The sequence below is a fragment of the Alosa alosa genome, chromosome 1 (genome assembly GCF_017589495.1).
Source record: "Alosa alosa isolate M-15738 ecotype Scorff River chromosome 1, AALO_Geno_1.1, whole genome shotgun sequence".
NCBI lineage: Eukaryota > Metazoa > Chordata > Actinopteri > Clupeiformes > Clupeidae > Alosa > Alosa alosa.
In genome coordinates this window covers 29,543,389-29,565,888 of record NC_063189.1, presented here as the reverse complement: position 1 = coordinate 29,565,888, position 22,500 = coordinate 29,543,389, and the positions used below count along the sequence as shown (strand labels likewise).

The 22,500-nt window shown below is 43.7% G+C and overlaps 1 protein-coding gene across 1 annotated transcript in view; it reads right to left on the bottom strand.

The window, feature by feature from the left end:
- LOC125293626 (potassium/sodium hyperpolarization-activated cyclic nucleotide-gated channel 2-like) overlaps positions 1 to 22,500 on the bottom strand; it is a 73,359-nt gene that overhangs the window by 12,632 nt on the left and 38,227 nt on the right. Inside the window, exons 5-7 of the mRNA XM_048241648.1 lie at positions 21,235 to 21,243; positions 20,944 to 21,153; positions 4,850 to 4,996 (exon numbers count right to left, since the gene is read on the bottom strand). Coding sequence (XP_048097605.1) covers positions 4,850 to 4,996; positions 20,944 to 21,153; positions 21,235 to 21,243 — 366 coding nt within the window. The remainder of the gene's footprint in view (positions 1 to 4,849; positions 4,997 to 20,943; positions 21,154 to 21,234; positions 21,244 to 22,500) is intronic.

Sequence of the window (22,500 nt, the reverse complement as noted above, 5' to 3'; positions counted from 1 at the left end):
CGTCTCCAGGCAACGGTGGCCACGGCTGCCGCTCATGTACTTCTGTGATGACTCCATTCTAAATGAGTTTACAGCTGAGCTTCACTGACCACTCAACTGAAGAGTTCCATTGGTGGAACATATGCTGCAACAGTTACCTTCCACTCTAAAGTGTTTACACCACACGTGACAGTGGCACACACATTCATAGAAAATAGACCAGTATCCTAAAACTATTATTACGCTCACATTTTAGTGTGCGGGGTAACCCAGCTGTTAGAACTACAACAGAGTTGCGTCTAAATCCTTTAAACAGTGGCAAACATTTGTGGCGAACCTGCTTCCTTTGAACTGTTCAATTTGAACAATGTTGTGTAAACTTTCTGTTTCAACAGTAAAGGTCTATTCACGGCAAGAACAACAACGGTAACGGCAAAAAAGTATCGCTCTAGCTCATATGAATGACCACTTCCACACATCAACTATAACCATAACGACATGAAGAATAATATCATTGGTGATCACTTTCAGAACAATTTTGAAAACGATAAAAAGCTGACAGCCAATCAGAATCCATCGAATTTTAGCCATCACATACATCAACTTTCCTTAGAGACTTTCCTTATGGTTGGTCAGTGAGGATACTGTTATTGTCCTGGTGTGAATGGCCCTTAACCCTTTGTCCGGCATCCCTGTGATCACAAACGTTTGTGAATCAAGGTTTGTAAATCTTTGTCTATGTTTGCAAATGTGAATGCACCTCAGGTCTCTGTGATTTCTTAAACTAAATTAGTTTTTATCTAATGCAGAGCTGTGACTCCTTAAACTAAATTAGTTTTTATCTAACACAGAGCTGTGAGTCCTTAAACTAAATGATTTTTTATCTAACGCAGAGCTGTGAGTCCTTAAACTAAATTAGTTTTTATCTAACGCAGAGCTGTGACTCCTTAAACTGCTGATTGAATATTTCAGCAGTGTTGCCAATCCACTGGTGTAGACGTCGGGCTGCTGAATATTTGATAGCTGGCGGATGGATGTGACGGCTGTGACATTTCTACTTTTCGCTCCCTGTCTCCTCTCTCCCTCTCTCTCTCCCTCTCTGCTCTTTTCTGCTCTCTCTCTCTCTCTTTCTCGCTGTTTCTCTTGAATGCTAAAAACTTTGCTATCCTGAACATTCTTTCTCCTCCTCCTCATATCTCTCTCTCTTCTCTTTCTTTCTCTCTCCCTCTTTCACTCTTCTCTTTTCTACTCTCTCTCTCTCTCTCATTCTCTACCCAACCCCCTCCTGCTATGATAGCTGAATAGTCATGATAGCCCTCATGTACATTCATGTCTAATGCATACAGCACAGTAGCATAGCGTGGCTTCTGACTGACTGGGCTCAAGTGCTCCTTTCTCACTCTCACTCACTTTCTCACTCTCTCACTCACTCTCTCACTCACTCACTCACTCACTCACTCACTCACTCACTCACTCACTCACTCACACACACACACACACACTCACACACACACACACACACACACACACACACACACACACACACACACACACACACACACACACACACACACACACACACACACACACACACACACAGACACAGACACACAGACAGACAGACAGACAGACACACACACAGACAGACGGCTCAAGGGCTTCTGTCGTCTCAGTCCGACCTCCCCCTCTGATCACGCCACTCGGCTTACATTACGCTAACGCCCACAAAATGCTTCATGGCCCACATTCATATCTACCCTCTGAAAACGCAATATTAAAAACAGATTCCTTTTTTCCATTTTTGTGTGCCTACGTTGTTCTCAGAAAATGGGTCTTAATGATTTGACCCCATTAGGCAAATAATGTTTTTATTCCAGTCTAGAAAATAGCAAAATCTCCTACTGATGCTAAATTCAGCTCAATCGTGTCTAGAAGAAATAAGAAAGCATATAGGAGAGATCTCTTCTGGGTGTGGTCTCTGTGTAGTCTTCATGAGGTCTCTCTTGAGTCTCAACACGACCTCAGTGTCAAGTCAAGTCAAGTTTATGTATATAGCACATTTCATTCAATGTTCATTCAATGTGCTTTACATAAACAAAACCAAACAATAACAAATAAAAGCATAGAAGGGCAATTTAGTCAAAGAATAGTTAAAAGGTAAAGATCATAATAAAAAGAAAACATAAAACACAAGGTAAAATAATTTAAAAATAAAGAATAATTAGTAAGCAAAAACAAAGGCAAAAGTAGTAAAAAAAATTAAGAAAAGACAAAGTAGAATAATTATCAAGGCAGATTCAGAATTTGTAACTCGGCACAGTTAGCAGAAAGCATCTGAGAACAGTTTGGTCTTAAGTCTAGGTTTAAAACTGGCTACAGTTGGGGCCTTTTTAATGTCCTCCGAAAGTTGGTTCCACAGCTGAGCCACATAGCAGCTAAAAGCTGCTTCACCATGTTTAGTTCTAACTGTAGGTTTTACTAGCAGGTTTTTCACCTGGGACCTGAGAGGACGAGAAGGTGTGTACTGCTGAAGCATGTCTGACAAGTATTTAGGTCCTGCTCCATTTACTGATTTATAAACAAGCAATAGTGCTTTAAAGTCAATTCTGTGACTTACTGGAAGCCAGTGCAAGGACTTAAGAATTGGAGTAATGTGGTCAGTTCTTTTAGTTTTTGTTAGAGTCCTAGCTGCTGCATTTTGTATCACCTGAAGCTGTTTAATAGTCTTTTTAGGAAGGCCTGTGAACAGTCCACTGCAGTAATCAACCCTGCTGGAGATAAATGCATGAATGAGTTTTTCTAAGTCATGTTTTGACATCAGCCCTCTGAGTTTGGCAATATTTTTGAGGTGGTAAAAAGCTGATTTAGTTATCGCTTTCATGTGGCTGTTGAAATTTAGATCACTGTCAATTAATACACCAAGATTTTTTAACAGTATCCTTTGCCTTCAACCCTTTTTGTGTCAAGGAGAGTGGCAACCCTAAGTCTTTCCTCATTTTACCAAATATAATTACTTCAGTTTTTTCTTTGTTCAGCTGAAGAAAATTTTGAGACATCCAGGTGTTGATTTGTTCTATACACTGACACATAGATTCAAGAGGACCATAGTCGTTTGGTGATAGAGCTAAGTAAATTTGTGTGTCATCTGCATAGCTATGATATGAAATCAAATTATTTTGAATGATTTGTCCAAGTGGGAGCATATAGAGGTTGAATAATAGTGGCCCCAAGATCGACCCCTGGGGAACACCACAGGTCAAGGACGTCAAAGTCAAAGTCAAAGTCAACGTTGGTGTTGAGGTACAGTTTCCGATGGCAACAAAGAAGCTCCTTTCTTGTAGATATGATTTTAGCCAGCTGATAACTATGCCTGTAAATCCAACCCAGTGTTCTAGTCTGTGTAGTAAAATATTGTGATCAACAGTGTCAAATGCTGCACTAAGGTCCAGTAGCACTAGGACTGATGTTTTACCTGAATCTGTGTTGAGGCGTATGTCATTGGAAACTTTAATGAGAGCTGTTTCAGTGCTGTGATTTGCCCGAAAACCAGACTGAAAGTAATCAAAATACCCATTTGATGTTAGGAAGGTGGTTAATTGATTAAAGACTACTTTTTCAATCATTTTGCCAATAAAAGGTAGATTGGATATGGGCCTGTAATTGTTTAGCATGGTGGCATCCAGGTTATTCTTCTTGAGAAGTGGCTTTACAACAGCTGTTTTCAGTGACTTCAGTGAAAAGTGCCAGACAGCAGTGATACATTTACAATTTGAAGGACATCCGCCGCTATGAGGTGAAAAACAGTTTTGAAGAAATTGGTAGGCAGAGTGTCTAAGACACATGTGGAAGAGCTGAGATTCTGTACCGCTTTTTCAAGTGTTTCAGAAGTCTATCAAGCTGAACTCTGACATCAAGTTTAGTTTCCCTCTGTTTGTTGCTGGAAGTTCAGGTTGTTGAATTTGTAATTGAGCAGATATGTTGAGTCTGATTTTGTCAATTTTACCTTTAAAAAAAAAGATGAAAATTGCATTTATTAGTTGAGAGAAGTTCAGGCTTAATTGTGAGGGGGGATTTGTTAACTTATCAACAGTTGAAAATAGAATACGAGTGTTATTTGAACTTCTATTGATAATGTTAGAAAAGAAAGACTGTCTTGCTTTTGCATATTTCAGAGTTATATGTGCGAAGCATCTCTTTATGGATTTCATAGTGGATCTGAAGTTTATATTTACGCCATTTTCTTTCAGTCTTCCTACACTCTCTTTTTAGAAGTTTAACTGCTGGATTTTGCCTCCATGGTGCTTTCTGTTTGTCCTTAACTTTCTTGAATTGAAATGGAGCAATGTCATCCATAATGTTTGCCATTTTTGCATTAAAGTGATCAAATAAGTCTTCAGAGTCTGACAGTTGACTTGACTTTAGTGAAAGTGCTTGCTCAAAGAGAGCACTTGTCTGATCATTTATGATTCTCCTTTTTACCACCTTTATCATAGCTGTGTTTTGAGTGTGTGGGGACATAGACACATCAAAGAACACGCAGAAATGATCAGATAAGGCCAGGTCTTTAACAGCTGTAGAGACATCGAGACCCTTTGTGATAACAAGGTCGAGGGTATGGCCGAGAGAGTGTGTTGGCCCCTGTACATGATGTGTTAGGGAGAAAGTATCTCCCTACGTATCTCCCAGTGTGTTTGTGTGTGTGTGTCCATGCGTGTCTGTGTGTATGTGTAGGCATGCATGTGTGTGTATCCGTGTATGTCTGTGTGGTGTGCGTGTGTTTCCATGCATGTTTGTGTGTGTCCGTGCATGTGTCTGTATGTGTGTATCCGTGCATGTGTGTGTGTGTGTGTGTGTGTGTGTGTTGTCTCACCTCTCGGAGTGGCTCGTTAAGCTCCTCCAAGATGCTCTCCTCGTCAAACATCTTGCCTTGATAGCGGTGCTCGTAGTAGTCATGGATCTTCTGCCGGAAGTCAGCTGGAAGCTTGTGAAAAGACATGTACTGCTCCACTTGTTTGTACTGCAGACAAGAGAGAGAGAGAGAGAGAGAGAGAGAGAGAGAGGTGAATTAGATGAAAGACAGGTGAGATTTTCAATGACAACAAGTGTACTCACATTCACACACTCACTCACTCACTCACACACTCACACACACATGTCTCTATTGATTATTTTATAAGGGAGATCTCCTTCACTGCTGCACTGCTGAAACAGAGGTAAGCAAGAGAATCAAATGCTATTGGCTTCACCATTAGTTACCCCTCATCAGCCAGAGCCGGGGGCAAGAGGGGAGGGGAGGGGTGGGGTGGATTGGGGTGGGGTGGTGTGAGGGGGTGATGGGGGCACGGGGCAAACACTTGGAGCTAAGCCCCCATCTGCAGAAGGGGAATGGAAAGACAGTACGGTAATACGGTAAATACATTTGACCATTTACAGATCAATATGAGTATGTGTGTGTGTGTGTGTGTGTGTGTGTGTGTGTGTGTGCGTGTGTGTTGTAGAGTGGCTGTGTTGTCAGGACAACTCTAGGATAATTAACTCAGAGGAGGAGGTGCTCTGTGATATTTAATTAGCTGTTTGATGTCCTCTGTTTCACTGCTGTTCAGGCGACTGTCAGGCAGGAGGCCACCAGAGTAGCCTAGAAACGCTGAACACTAAAGCCACTTAACACTCATCTCAGACGCACGCGCACGCGCACACACGCACGTACGGACGCACACACACACAATCTTATCTTTATCTTGAGAAGGAAATAGATCTATGAGGGGAATAAATTATGGAGTAGGATTGGGACGGCACAAGGGAGGGAGGATGTCTTCATTTTCTACCACAGAGAAACCTCCAGAGGAGTTAAAATATGTTCTGCTGCACACACACACACACACACACTGAAGAAGACATATGACACTACAGCAGATCCAGAACAGCACAACTCACAATACATCTACACGCACACACACTAACACCACAACCAACACAACTCACAACACATCACACACTAACAGCACAACCAACACAACTCACAATCTACACACACACTAACAGCACAACCAACACAACTCACAACACATATCACAGTCAAAATCATAACATCAAACACACTTCAAATCACAACACAAAACTCGGCACTAAACCCAAAGCCTTCCCATAGCACTGAACAACCACAACACTGATTTGACATGATACTGATGTAAACCTGTTACAGATGCAATAACGTATGCTGTAAACCTGTTATTACAGGTCATGGGAACTAATGCTATAAACCTGTTATTGCAGGTCATGGGATTGTTATTGAGTTGGGAGTTTGGGAACTAATGTGCTGGGATGGAGCACTGGTAAACCATGTCCAATTTGTGACTAAAATACACATTGTAGACATTGTATACTGTATATTGGTTTTAGAGCTGCAACTAACAATTGTTTTCAAAGTTGATTAATCTGTTGATTATTCCAGGATTAATTGAGTAGCTGTTAATCAATAAAATTCTAGAAAAAGGTGAAACATTAGTGCTTCCCAAAGCCCAAGAATATGTCCTCAAATGCCTTGTTTAGTCCACACACCCAATCTATTAAGTTTACCATCATGAAAGAGAAATTAAAAACGAATATGTTTAAGTTTAAGGAGGTACAATCTGAGAATGTTCAGTCAGTTTCCTTAAAAAAAAGACACAAACTGATTAATGATTAACAGTTGGAAGTCGTTATTGCTGCCATAAATGGCTTATTGTATTAAGCTGTACTGCTGGAGACAGCCAGAGTGTGTGTCAACATACTTGCCCAATATCACTGTAAAAAGTAATAGCTTTACTTACTTAAAATGTTCTAGTAAGTAGAATTCAGCTTTTGTCTTTTGTTGAGATTACTTGTGTAACATGAGTGTTACTTAATTTTGAGGTAGAAAAGTAAACAATCAAGTAAACCACACTTAAATTGCTGAAGTTTGTGCTATCACTGTAAAATTAGTTTGTTAACCTTACTTACCTGTTAGTTAAAATAATATGCAAACCGATTGCACTTGAAATTCCTATTCCAGATTAGTCTGTAATTTCAAGATGTGCAAACAAATGCTCACTTAGTGTAGTGCACTTACACTACTGAGAATTCCTATTTCAACTAACTTGGTCATTACAAGTAAATATATGTTTATTAAACACAACACATACATGTATTGAAGTTGTGCTAACGAATATCACCGTTCAGCTAACTAATATGACACCACTTGATGGTGTGATGCATCAGCATAAATTACACAACAGTATATATAACCATTAGTGACACTGCCACTTTATTGCAATTTAAAATGTAATTTCAGTAAGGATTAATATGTGATATCTTTACTACACTAAGTAAGCATTTGTTTGCACAACTGTTAGATCAGTCTGTAATTTCAAGGCAATTGGTTTGCATGTTTTTTTTTAAACTAAGGTTAGGGACTGTACGATATTTACCGGGGCGGTCGTCAGGGGAGGGGCCTAAGAGAAGGCCCAGGAGAAATTTTTTGGCCTGGGGGGAGGGCCGAGGAAAATTATTTTTTCCTGATCCATGATATTTTTTTTCCCTGATCAATGATCCGTTTTCGATATTTTAAAAGGTTTGTAGGCCAAAACATGATTCACGTCTCTTTGACAGAGTGGGCGAGTCCAAAAAGTCGCAACCCTACCCAAATCTCCTACAACCCCCCTCGTAAGCTTGTAGGTTTTTAAACATGGTGTCTAGTGAAGCAACGAGGCGCAAACGTAGTGACTTTCTGCAAAGACGAAGCAATGCTAGATTACACATGAATGTAGTACGAGTTGAAATGGTCTATAAAAAACAATTTTATTTTGTCTAATATGATGTATGAGCACCCTCTACTGGTGCTACTGCAGACATTACAAGCATTTTCTAGTAGCCTGTTCTATGTTTTACTTTGGCAACTATCCAAGCTGTGAAACATACAAATTCTGTTATCGGAATTAACTGCTTGGTGCCAAAAGGAGTGATAACTGCATGAGTTGATTGCACAAAGCAAGAGGGTACACAACCGCTACGTAGGCTAGACTGTATGGCTGAGATGACTTGAATCGACTTGACTTGACTTGACTCGACTCGACTCGACTCGACTTAAGATGACTTGAATTGACTTGACTTGACTTAAAACCCATTTGAATCCTAGCAGTCTACACAAAACCATGGCTTTTTTGGAGAAGTTACTTTAATAGATATAAAAGGTCCTGTACCGAATTGACAGACGTAGAAGGATTATCTTGCGCTGTTGACCCGCTAGCTGATCTGGCGTGGCTGACTGGGGCACAGCCACAGTATGCGCAGGTAGCTTTCCCACCATCTTTAGCCTCAAATTCCTCACACTGTCCACAGGAGAGGCATGCACTCCGAAACACGCCGCGTTTGTCTTTCATGCTCTTGTCGACAGTGACTATCCTGTGTTGATGAGGGACGCACTGAATTTCGCGGTAAGGTCAGAGGGTACGCTTGTTTCACTTTACTGGCGAATCGTAGGCCTTGATGAAGTCACATGAGCTGCAATAAAGTTTGGGAACGTAGTAAACTAATTGGCAGCATCTTTGTGGATATTCGGTGATGAAAAATTAGCATTTATTTCTTAATATGAGACTGTATGCTCATTTGTACTCAGCCTAGGCAGAACTTTTGCAAGATGAAGATCACACAAGTCACCAGGCATACCGGTATGTGAGTTCAAGCAATCTTTATTATTTTTATGTAGCAAAAACTGGTAGAAAAAGGCCCACTCTGATATTATTCTTAACCACACATAAAACGGCATGTTTTCCCCTTGTTGTTTTGTATGATTCCGAAGCATCTATATAGCCTACGAGAGGCGTAGTATTGTAGAGATCAGCGCTGCGTGTGTACCCATGTGTGTGTATGTGTGCTTATGACATTTGCTGGCCATTTTAACCTTGTAAATGTAATTTTTCCACCAGTTTTATTTGATTCACGTAGGGGGGAGGGCCTAGGAGAATTTTTTTGAGCCGGGGGGAGGCCCCTGGAAAAAAAAAAATTTGACCAGGGGGGAGGGCCAGGCAGAACATTTTTAACCCGATCGTCTGGCGACCGGCCCTCCCCCCCGCTAAATATCGTACGGTCCCTTAACTAACAGGAGTGCGTTTCCCAAAAGCATAGTTGCTAACTAAGTTAGCAACTTTGTTGGTTGCAATGCAATTTTCCATTGCCAACCAACTAAGTTGCTAACAGGTAACTATGCTTTTGGGAAACGCACCCAGGTAAGAAAGGTTAACTAACTAACTTCACAGTATCAGAACTTCAGCAATTCAAATGTAGTTTACTTGATTTAAACAGTCATGTTTACTTTTCCACCTCAACATTAAATTACACTCATTTTAGGCAAGTAGGCTAATCTCAAATCGCAAAATCAACATAATCAACAAAAGACAAAAAATGAGTAATATTAACTAAACATTTTAAGTAAGAATCGCTATCAGATTTTACAGTGCATGATTCTGATACTGATCCTGATTCCACCTGTCACATGCCAGAAGAGCCCATGCTAATCAGCTGTCATCTCATCAGCCGTCAGGACAAACCACCCTGACAAGTGCTGAGTCATCTGAGGGGACACTGTTAGCATCCGTGATACCGCTAGCATCTCAGCAAGGAGCTGACATCAAAGTGGGTATGTGTGTGTGTGTGTGTGTGTGTGCGTTGGTGTGTGTGTGTGCTGCTGTGGGTGTGTATGTGTGGGGTGGGTGTGTGTGTGTGTGTGTGTGTGTGTGTGTGTGTGTGTGTGTGTGTGTGTGACGTGAGGGGGGGGGTTCAAGCGCAGTCCTTCCCCTTGTTTTCCCCAAGTGTTTTTTGTTTTCCATCATTAAGCAGGAGTCAATGGCACTGTTCAAAACGGAAGACACCTGCCTGCTGCCTCCCTCAGGGACGAATTAAACAAATATGGGCCCCTGTGCACAATATCAAAAAGCCCCCCCCCCCCCCTGACCGCGACGCATGTTTGCACGTTTGCGCATGCACGTGCAGCCAGCGCTTCTCTCTTTGCTGTCGCTGTGCAGGCTGGTGCACAATTGCACACAATGAAAATGTAGTACATTATTTCATATATTATAACTCAGGCCCACACAGAAATGAATTCCAGCAGCTGTTTTAATTATTAGGCTGTAATCTCCCTTTGCTGTCCAAACAGTCTACATCAACATTTTTCACTAAACGGACCGGACACAGTTGTCATATCTGACGGACCGGTAGCAGGGACGTTGATAGTATTTTGTGAGAGGTGGTGCTTATCATATTACGGGGGGTTCAGGAGTGTCTCCCCCTGGAAATTTTCGAAATTCTGGCTGTTAAATATACCCTTTTAACGCAGTTTGGAAGGGGCATACAAACTTTAACGGAGCAAGCAGGGCCCGTTTTCTGTCTGACTCAGGTGACGTGAACATTGGCTACCTGCATGATAAGGTTTTCACTTCACTGCTGCTTGACACTACCTTGCATGGAGACATATTTCACGTTAACAGTGGAGATGTTAGCAAACTATAGCGTTTGGTAAATGGAGATGCAGATCATCTCCCTAATTAATTTCTTTGCACAACAGCCCACATTATGCGCTCACCCAGCGAGACGAGGAAATAAGTGTAGGCCTATCTGTCATCGGCATCGCCATAGGCTATTTGCTACGATATAAGCTACTGTTAGGCCTACAACAAGTCGCGATTTATTAGGCTATCCAATCGCTATGATGTTTTCATGAACATTGCAGGAATCCACTTCATTCACCTACTCACGAGTGGGTCAGTTTCACTTTCGCAAACACGCATACACATTGAATGAGCACTCATAGCCTACCACTTCCACCTAATGTTATGCCTCTATATTTTATAAATTAAAAAGTATTTATGATCCGCGGTTCCATAACACCATTCAGTTGTGCCGCAAATCAACAGACAGAAGCACCGGGCATAATCTAGCCTAAATTCATGGCAATTTTTTTTTAAATCCGAGGGCCCCCATTGGCTGAGGGCCCCTGTGCACGTGCACACTTGGCACAAGCCATGATCCGTCCCTGGCCTCCCTCCCTAAATAGAGAGCTGTCTCACTAGACATGACTTTGGATTGAATGCATCTTTTAATAATGAGCGTAGCACTCTAGAATCTTTGGTTAACACTACGGTATGACATTGGCAAAAGCCGGACGTAAAACTAAACTTGCTTACGGAAGCTAGCAGGCTAACGGTAGAAATTAGTTTGACAGGCAGCACATATATCAGACCAGATGCTATCAATGGTTACAACAATGGTATAATCTGATAGTACAGCATTTTTTTATCGCTTCAAATCTACAAATCTAAGCAAAATAATGTCACACAAATCACATTTCAACAGATTCAGCAGCCCTTATCGATGTCATCTTTGTTTACTTTTCACAGCTGTTTCAGATGTTGCCGCAAATGATTATGGGTAGTAGGGAGCATGAAGTGGGCATCAATGCTGCCAAAAACAACCGTTATTCGTAATTTTAAGATATCTTAGAAGGCAGCAAAAAAAAAAACGCACTTGCTGCCTCACTCCCCAGTTAGATATTGTAAAAGCCAGCAGTTTTTACCGTTTCAAACAGAGCCAATGTTTCAGTCAAGCAGAACCCACAACAGACAGACAGACAGACAGACAGACAGACAGACAGACAGACAGACAGACAGACACACACACACACACACACACACACACCACTGCCTGTCAACCAGGCACTGAACAAAGACTGAAGGAACTCTCGGCTCATTAAAAAGTGTGTGTATATGGGAGTGGCAAACTCACATCATCACTGCCGCCCCCATCATAACCACAGCCGAAGCCACAACACTGAATAATTCAAGCATAGGGGAATGGGGGGTCCTCTTACTTGGAAGAAGTGGAGTTGGGGGGGGGGGGGCATATGGGAGGTGTATGTGAGTGTGTGAAGGTGGAAGAAGGAAGGTTTGTGTATTTGTTTGTTTGTGTGTGTAGAGGTGGGTGGTTAAGAGGTTTGAGTGTGTGTGTGTGTGTGTGTGTGTGTAGAGGGGGGAGTAACTGGCAGTAACTGGCAGCCGGAGGAGGAGGAGGTGTTCCATAAATGGGCATTTGTGTCCACTCTCTGGCTGGTAATGGGCCGGGACTCGCCCCGCTGCAAGCCACTCTCCACCAACAGCTTGTCGCCGCGGGAACAGCTGGCTGCGCTTGGAAATAGCCTGTCTCAGGACCAGCGCAGCGCTGCTCGGGAGGAGCGTGACATCTTCATGATGAGCCGACAGACAGACACTGGCACCGGGCCATATCAGAGCCATATCAGAGTCATATCAGGGTCAGACCTGTTCCATATTCAACAGATAGCAGGGATCAGGACCTCCCTCAGTGCTGAGGAGAAGCACAGCTGAAGATGAAATAGCTGAGAACAGACGGGGCAGAGCTAATAGATCTGACAGCATCTGGCTCTAGCTAACCCCAGATCAGAGTCAGAACCTGGTTACATTTGAGTGCAGCTCTGGGTAGGGGCATGTGAGTAGTGCTCTGCAGAGCTTTGCTGGAGATGTTGGGATATGCAAAGTAAAGGTCAGATGAGGCCCTCAGCCTGTGAGAGATGAATTAGACTTTTAGTTATGCTCGTCATCACAACCCAACCCCCTGTGCAAACTATGAACCAACAGACCAGAGCACCAACCCAGAGGAATAACACTCTACCAGAGCACCAACCCAGAAGAATAACACTCTACCAGAACACCAACCCAGAGGAATAACACTCTACCAGAGTGCAGCAGAAGAATAACACTCTACCAGAGCGCAGCAGAAGAATAACACTCTACCAGAGCACTAACCCAGAGGAATAACACTCTACCAGAGCGCAGCAGAAGAATAACACTCTACCAGAGCGCAGCAGAGCAGCGCAGTGACAGGACAGGCTCAGACAGAGGGCAACGAAGCCCAAAACATCACCTCACTGGACGTAGTAGTGATTTCTAGACAGATGCTAACCAATAGTCCCCTAATCACTGAAAAAAAACCTTCAACTCAGTCTTGGTTGGACAAAGTACACTGTGTGTGTGTGTGTGTGTGTACTATTGGTTGTAGAAGGATTGTTTCTGCTAAAAAAAAACTAAAATCCTCATCTCCAGGTCAACTCAAACTGGGTCATGATGACTCATCGCTTAAGCCTGACTGCTGGCAAATCAGTTTCCATCTCAACACCTCAGATCACTGGTCCATGTCCATCCTACGTTAAACATTACACTCCTAACTACCAAAAGACTCAGCGGGCGGGTCTGAGGTGGAGTACTTGTCAGTGGTAGAGTTCTGAGTGACTCCTATAGCTCCCTTCTGATGAGTCAGCTCTTTGCAACTTCAGAGTGACTCCCTTGTGAACCAATCAAAATGGAGCGAGGCATCCCGAGGGCAGGACAGCACTCGCATGCGGAGCCTCAGACATCCTGAGGAGCGGTCTGCAGCTAAAAGGTCAGAGCGTGTCTAGCATGCCTGCATCTCAGTCGCTATGAGTATGTGTGTGTGTGTGTGTGCAGGGCCAGCATGCGTGCATCATTCCTGCTCCAGGAGACAAATGTCACTGCTGAGGAGACACATTGAGCTCCCTGTTCTAGACATGCTGTGGGGTGCATAGAGAGTCTGTGTGTGTGTGTGTGTGTGTGTGTGCGCTCTCCAACAAGCCTAAAGGGCATCCATCCCTCTTCATCAACTCATTAGTGATCATATGATAATAGGCATGTCATAAGCATGCAATAACAAATGCTATGTGCAGTTTTTAGTAGCACTGACAGTTAGCTCTCAGTAACATGACATCTGATAAAACTCATCTAACTGATCCATGATATTGATTAGAAATGACATCATATTACCATATTGATCATAATAAATTACTAACATGTGCTGCTGTAACAGCCTTCAACACACCCCAATAAGCTGTCACAACGCCAGTCATTTTGAGTTAACCTGGCAGCAATAAAGACCAATGATGGAAATGCTTAAGTTCAAGTTCAAAGTGGGCTAAACATGCTCTTTGCTATAGCGCTAAATACACCAAGTACAATAAAACTCAGTAGAACTGAGTAAGACACTGATGTTATTGTAAATATCTCATTAATGAAACCCTTGCTATGGTGTGTTTCTAACTGTCATCTCCTCGTCTTATTAAAACAGTGTAAGAAAACAAAGATGTTTCTTTTGGTCAATACAGCATTCGGTCTTTATTCTAGTAAAAGGCAGTAACAAAGAATGTGAAATCCACTATTCAGTGGTGTAGGTCTGACCAGCAAGCATCTCAAACTTTAGCCAACTCTAACCTACTCAAGGTACCTCCTGCGCTCTTAAAGGTGGAGGAAATAAATGTACCTTAAATTGTCTTAAATCTTAAATTAAGATAAAATTACTTACTTCACTGACAGATAAATGTACTTGTTTTTATGTTTTAATTTAAGAAGATTTTGACCTATTTTGAGTCAAATAATCTTAAAAGAGACCTTAAAGTAAGTATCTTTATCCTAAAAACAATACTAACTATATTTTTTATCTTAATATAAGATTATAACACTTGGTAAGATATTTTTTGTAGTGCTCTATCATTCGTTCTTCCTGTCTGCCTCTCTCCATCTTCCTCTCTGCCTCTCTCTATCTCTGTGAAACCAGGACCCCTCTGACAGCACTCAGGCTGCACACAAGAAATGTACTGGAATACTTTCTGCCTGTTCTCTCTTCTTCTCTCTCTCTCTCTCTTCTACAGTGGAATACTTCATCTAACTAATTTTCTCCTCTCCTCTCATTTTCCCCTTTTCTCTCTTTCTCTCTTGTCTCTCTCTAGCTCAGATCCAATCAGGCCTCAAGCGCTATGACGCACTGATAGTCAAAGACCACACATATCGACCCACACAGAACAATTCTTCATTCTAGAACAGTTGTTCTTTCCCTAATTCTAGAACAGCTGTGGCCCTGATCCCACCCACAGCTGATCCTGGGACACTCTGGATTACAGTATGTACTTCAATGACATAAATCAACACACATTTATCAATGATGAATTGATCATTGTTGTTGATGGTGTTGTCAATGTTGTTTGCATCTGACGGTGCTTTTTCTGTGTATGTGTTTTAGACATCCTGCTGCACACTAAATTTCCTTTTCTAAGGATAAATAAAGTGAAACTTGAACAATATATAATACTCAATGGCATAGAAAAGTCTGTAGAAATACAAATCCATATGAGTGTGTGTGTGTGTGTGTGTGTGTGTGTGTGTGTGTGTGTGTGTGTGTGTGTGTGTGTGTGTATCAGTGTGGTGAAGTGATATAGCCAGGGCTAATGAGTGTTTGGGTTGCCCTGTGTGTGTGTGTGTGTGTCACTACTAAATACATGCAAAGTCCCATAACCATAACCATATCAGGGCTAGAGTGTTTGGGTTGCCCTATCTGATTGTGTGATTGTGTGTGTGTGTGTGTGTGTGTGTATCAGGGCTAGAGTGTTTGGGTTGCCCTGTGTGATTGTGTGTGTGTGTGTGTGTGTATCAGGGCTAATGAGTGTTTGGGTCGCCCTGTGCCACACTGCAGGCCTGCTGAGGGGTGCTGAGCCTACACCCTCCCCCACACTCTCCTCACAGCCTGGGCGCACTGTGGGGTGTGGGTGGGAGTGTGTGTGTGCGTGTGCATCCTACAGCCAGGTTTGACTGTTGACTCACGATGTGTCACCCTCTCACAGTTTTTGTGTGAGAGCAGCAAGCTCCCCACTCTGAGCTGCTCAGGTCCATTAGGACATTATTAAAGAGTGAAATATACTGAGTCATCTCTATCTCACTGTGTCACTGCACAGTCCCATTATGACACTATTAAAGAGGGTAATATGCTGAGTCACTGTTATCCTGCTGTGTCACTGCTCAATCCCCACTGCAGGCTAAAGCTATTCTGCTCCACCGCTGCACAGTCTATGGTCAGTGCAATGACATTTCCCCACTTTCACTTCCTCGTCTGTCTTTGGCCATTCACACGTCCACTTGCAGGCCTCCGTATTACACATCTTACACATCAAATTTGGACACACATTCACAGGACCCAGCGAGTTCTTCATGAGACCACATTCACCCTACCAAGCTTTCCTGTTGACTTCTGTATCTAACTGTACCTGCATTCACACATTGCTATTCTCAACGTGCGTGTCCTTCTCCAGGGCACAGGGCAGTGGAGCTGGGAAGGGCCAAACAGGGGGCCGTATGCACACTGGACACGTAGGAGACCACAGCCAGCACAGTGGCACACTGATCTCCCTGACAACACACACTGGGACCAGAATAATGTCTAGATCTGATCTAATGCTAATTCCCATGTGTGTGTGTGTGTGTGTGAGTGTGTATGTGTCCTTGGCAGAGGTTCCTGTGTGAGGATTTAAGCTTATTTCCACACAAGCTTTTAGAGCACCTGTGTGTTAAACAAACCTCCTGCTGCACTAAGTGGAAGTGTGTGTGTGTGTGTGTGTGTGTGTGTGTGTGTGAGTGTGTGTGTGTGTGTGTAAGCGGGCTGTGTGAAAATCGATAGAGCAGCCGCTCCGTGGACCCACGTAATCATTTCTTTACCAAAACAGTAGAGCTAGAGCACCTTGGGCTATTTCAGTACCTAAGAAACAATAGAGCCAGATAGATAGATTGAGACAGGGAGTGATAGGCCCCTTTTACACCGGGTTTGCATTGTGAAATTATAACGGACAGACTTTTCACACATAATGCGGAAAAATGATGCGCCTCACTGACCTCCCAGTCTACCGGCAGTGAAGGTTCTCTTAAAGCCGATGCCATGGCAGTGAAGGTTCTCTTACAGTAAAGCCGAAACTCTACGATATTAAAACCAGTCAATTGACTCTATACGTTAACATTGTATCCATTTAACTCTACTGCATTAACACCAGCCAATTGAATTGACTCTATAGGTTAACATCTTGTCCATTTAACTCCAGTCTATCTAGTACACCAGTTTATTAAACACTGCTGCATTCACACCAATCCACCGACCTCTGTGTCAATTACATAAACGCACGCTCTCTTTTCTCCTTCTCTCTCTTTCACGCACGCACACATATACACTCACACTCTCACTCTCTCTCTCTCTCTCTCTCTCTCTCTCTCTCTCTCTCACACAGACACACACTCACGTCCACTTTCCTATCACCCCAGTGCAGGCGTGGTAAATGGGCAGTGCGCCGAATCTGACAAAAAGTGTCAGACAGCGTTTTAATTAGACTGAACGGATGAAGCATCTGTCCTTCACTCTTTGGCACTGTCCATCCGTCTCTCTCTCTCTCTCTCTTCTTCTCCTCCACAGTTCTGTCCATTCCTCCCAGCTCACTTTTCAATCTCCTCTCCCGCCTGTCACTTTTATAAAACCAGTAAAATCCTCCTGTCCACAGTACAATACATCACACTACTGCTCTACACACACACACACACAAACAAACACACACGCACACACAAAATGCAGCAATACATTTGCCATGCATTAACATGTACTCTCCCCTATAACATGCAAATATGGCACAGCCACACACATATAGTCCAATACAGATGAATGGGCACAAAAACACACATTAAGCACACATTAAAATGCACGCATGCACATTAAGTCATATTTGCACACACACATACAGTATAGACAAATACAGCAACAGACAAATGTAGCAAATGTAACAGACATTCACAAGCAGACATGTGAATAAGATGCAGCATTCTCATTAGCACAGACGTGTGTATACGATGCATGTGTGCTTCTACACTCGTGCACACTGGTAGGGAGTGGGTGTAGGGGGGAGCCTGGCACAAGAGCCTGAGGCAAAGACTAGGAGACTATCTCTCTGTCAGACATAGTAAGAAACACACACACACACACACACACACAGGGACACACAGGGACACACTCACACACACAGATACACACACATGTACACATACACACACACACACTTTTAGCTTTTTGTCTAGGAATAGGAGCCTGTCTCCCTGTCCCTCCCTCTCAGCGCACACTCAGAAAGCTCTCTCTCTCTCTCTCTCTCTCTCTCTCTCTCTCTCTCTCTCTCTCTCTCTCTCTCTCTCTCTCTCTCTCTCTCTCTCTCTCTCTCTCTCTCTCTCTCTCTCTCTCTCTCTCTCTCTCTCTCTCTCTCTCTCTCTCTCTCTCTCTCTCTCTCTCTCTCTCTCTCTCTCTCTCTCTCTCACACACACATACACATATACACACACACACACACACACACACACACACACACACACACACACCACAACACTTCACACACTCAGCAAAACACTTCACACAACACAGTAGTTACAAGGCCCTCACTTCACTGACGGCCAATCAGTAAGGAGCAAAGCCACCAGCCAGCAAGTCCGCCATGCATGAACCAAAGCTGAGAACAGGGCGAAATAGCTTTGCTAATTTAATGACATGGACCCTAAGTGCAAATAAAACAGTGGGTGAATCAGTGCTATGCTTACACACACGGCATCATACACAACTCAGACACGCGTAGAACCACACACACATGATCTACCACACACAGTTACAAAACACGCATAGAAATACCATACACACAAGACCTACAATGCAGACATACAAAACATATAGAAATACAACACACACACACACACACAATCTACAACACAAACATACAAAACCCCTGACTTAAATCACACCTGAGCTCACGCTTCTCAGAATCAGAAGTTCTCTGCCGTCCGACTGGTCATGGTTTCTATGGTTTCTATGACCTTCTGAGGCCGAGTGCTTTGATGGGGTCCACTCTGAGTGTTCCAGGAGGAAGTGGGTTGCATTGTGCGGGCCAGGGAGGCGACCCCCATGTGTGTCTGAGCGCAACAGCTCTCCTTAATGAAGCATCGTGACCTTCATTCATGTCTGCCATTAATCACACACTGAAAGAGCCTCCGAGAGAGAGACAGAGTGATGAGAGAGAGAGTGCTGAAGAGAGAGAGAGGAGGAGGGAGAGAGGGAATGTCAGAGAGAGGGCTGATCCAACACCCACCCTCCTCTCTCTCTCTCTCTCTCTCTCTCTCTCTCTCTCTCTCTCTCTCTCTCTCTCTCTACCCCTCCTCTCTTTCTCTCTCTCTCTCTCTGCTCTATCTCTCACTGCTAGGGCTTGTGCTGCTGCTAGGGCTTGTGTGGAAGCCTCCCACTGTGGAGTGGATGGGACATTTCTCAGCAGCAGCACTTCCACTCCAACAAGACCGCATGGACAACACTGGCACTGGCTGGAGTACATATGCTTTCACACACACACAGAGGAACACACACACACACACGCACGCACGCACAGTCCCTCGTACTGGTTGGCTGGCTGGGTTAAGCTGAAGGACAATGAGGAGCCTTCAGGCGATAGCAGCACCCAGCATTGTGTGAAGGTGAAATGGTGCAGCAGCACACACACACACACACACACACACACACACACACACACACAAAACACACCAATACACAGGACACACACACACTGCCCCCTCATACACTGCTGCCTCATCAATTTTTGTCACTATCACTGTCACAATATCACAGGGACGTCTCCACACACACACACACACACACACACACACACACACAAACAAACAAACAAACAAAAATACAGACATATGCACAAACCCATACACAGAGATGCAAAGACTCTTACTTAAAACACAGACAAGGAAAGACATCCCCCATAGAGATAGATAAATAAATACAATATCAAATATTGACACACGCACGCACGCACACGCACACACACACACACTAATATAATAATAATCTAATACCTATCCTCCTCTACCTGTCCACACACACTACACACACCCTTGAAAAGTTAATTGGCTTGGGAGTGAGAGTGGCACCCCCCCTTTGGCGCTGGCAGCCAATCAGAGAAGAGCAGAGTGTCCCACCTGATCTCCACATGGTAACAGTAGCCAATCAGAAAAGGGCAAAGTGTCCGACCTGATCTCTGCATGGTAACATCAGCAGAGACATACAGTCGGAGAATAGAGGACAGCAAGAGAGGGTGATAGAGAGAGAAAGAGAGAGAGAAATGAGGTGATGATGAAGAGAGAGAAAAGCATGAGGTAAAGAATATCACAGAGAGAGAGAGATAGAAAGACAAAGACAGAGAGAGAGAGAAAGAGAGAGAGAGAGGGATAATAATGCATAAGAGAGAGAAGAGAGAGAAGAGAAAGACAAGTCTACAGCTGGACATCTTCGTTCACAAATGCTTGCAGCCAATCAGAGGTAACATTCTCAGCTCATGGGGCAGATATGTCTGAACCAGAGTAGCTCTCCATCAGAGTAGATCTGCCTGTCTGAACCATGCAGCATGAACCACAGTAGATCTGCACCAGAGGAGATCTGCATCAGGACTGCACTGCATGTACTGGCATGTAGTTTATTGTGTGCAGTGTGTGTGTGTGTGTGTGTGTGTGTGTGTGTGTGTGTGTGTGTGTGTGTGTGTGTGTGTGTGTGTGTGTGTGTGCGTGTGTGTGTGCGTGTGTGTGTGTGTGTGTGCGTGTGTGTGTGTGTATGGTTGGTAGTGTGAATGTATCGATGGTGGAGAGCCTATATCTACAAAATGTTGGGTCTGTGTGTGTGTCTGTGTGTGTGTGTGTGTGTGTGTGTTATAGTGTTTTCCCCTCCCTAGTTCTCCTCTATGCATAGTATGGTTCAATTAAAAGGGATTAAAAGTGTAAGTCAAAGTTAAAGTCTCTCTAACTCCTGTTCTATGCAGTATACACTCCTCTCAGTCCCACTGTCCTCATGTCTTGCCTGCTGCATATTTACTAGAAACTGCATTGCAGATTTATCTCTGTTTTGTAAACACGTAAACACACACACACACACACACACACACACACACACACACACACACACACACTCTCACCTTCTTCTAGTACTGTTGTCAGGGGTACACAGCAGCTGGCACAAACAAACACACACACACACACACACACTCACCTTCTCCTGGTACTGCCTGCGTGAGGAGTCGAGCGACTGGATAAGGGCGGTGGCATGGCCGATGAAGACAGCGTAGCAGGTGGCCCCCACGATCATGCTCAGCATGGTTAGCCAGATGTCCGAGAGGCTCTCGGGGGCCTGCCGGCCGTAGCCAATGCACAACATGTGACTCATGGCCTTAAAGACGGCGAAGGAGTAGAGCTCACTCCATGTCATTCACCCGGCCATTAGCCAATGCACAACATGTGACTCATGGCCTTAAAGGCGTGAGAAGGGTAGAGAGCTCCTCCGCGTGTCATTCTACAGGGGGAGAGGGAGAGAGCCCACTCCACGGTCATACAGGGGAGAGGGAGAGAGAGAGAGAAAGAGAGGACAGGGATAAAGGGAGATACAGGGGGAACAAAGGAAGGGAGAGAGAGAGAAAGAGAGTGAGAGTGAGAGAGAGAGAGAGAGAGAGCAGGAGAAAGTGAGAGATAGAGGATTAATACTTTCAGATTTTTTTTACACTTTTATGTAAAAGCAAAATTTTATTTTAGGCCACCAGCTCACACTAAAAGCATTTTCTAATCAGCATCATCTGCTCATCTGTAACCTCCCAAAACACCTTGCCACTCTTCACATTATAGAACATCTTCATCTGTACAGTAACCTCCCAAAACACCCTGCCACTCTTCACATTATAGAACATCTTCATCTGTAACTCCCCAAAACACCCTGCCACTCTTCACATTATCAAAGTCAAAGTCAAAGTCAAAGTCTGCTTTATTGTCAATTTCTTCACATGTCAAGACATACAAAGAGATCGAAATTGCGTTTCCTACTATCCCACGGTGGAGACAAAACATATTTTACCAATTAGGTCCACAGACAAACATAACATTCAAGTAAACAATATAAAAAGTAAAAATAAGAAGGCACATACAATGAAGAAATAAGAGCAGCAAAATTTGGTAGAAATTGTGCAATTGTGCATACAGTAGACAGTCAATATAATAGTGCAAAAGTCAGGCCAATAAATGGCTGAGGTAGTTTTGTTTGACCCTAAGTATGCAAGTGGCATAGTGGTTGCAAGTTATGTAAGAGCAGCAGAAGTGTGTTCAGAAGTGTTCAGAACAACAGGACAACAACAACAAGTTGCAAGTGTGCAAGTGTACAAGTGGAGTAGTGCAAGTGGAGTAGTGCAAGGCAGCCATTTTGGGTCTAAAAGTCCAGGATGTTATGTAGCTGAGGGGTGGAGGGGGAGGGGGAGAGTTCAGGATCCTAACAGCCTGGTGTATGAAGCTGTTGGTGAGTCTGGTGGTGCGGGGGGCGCGGCTTCTGTACCTCTTCCCAGAGGGCAGTAGATCAAACAAATTGTGAGTGGGGTGACTTGCATCACTCACAATTTTGGTCTTTTCGGGTGAGGTGGGAGGTGTAAATGTCCTTCAGGGAGGGGAGAGAAGCACTAATAATCCTTCCAGCTGTGTTCACTATGCGCTGCAGGGCTTTCCTGTTGTATTCAGTGCAGCTTCCGCCCCACACACTGATACAGCTGGAGAGGATGCTCTCAATGGTGCC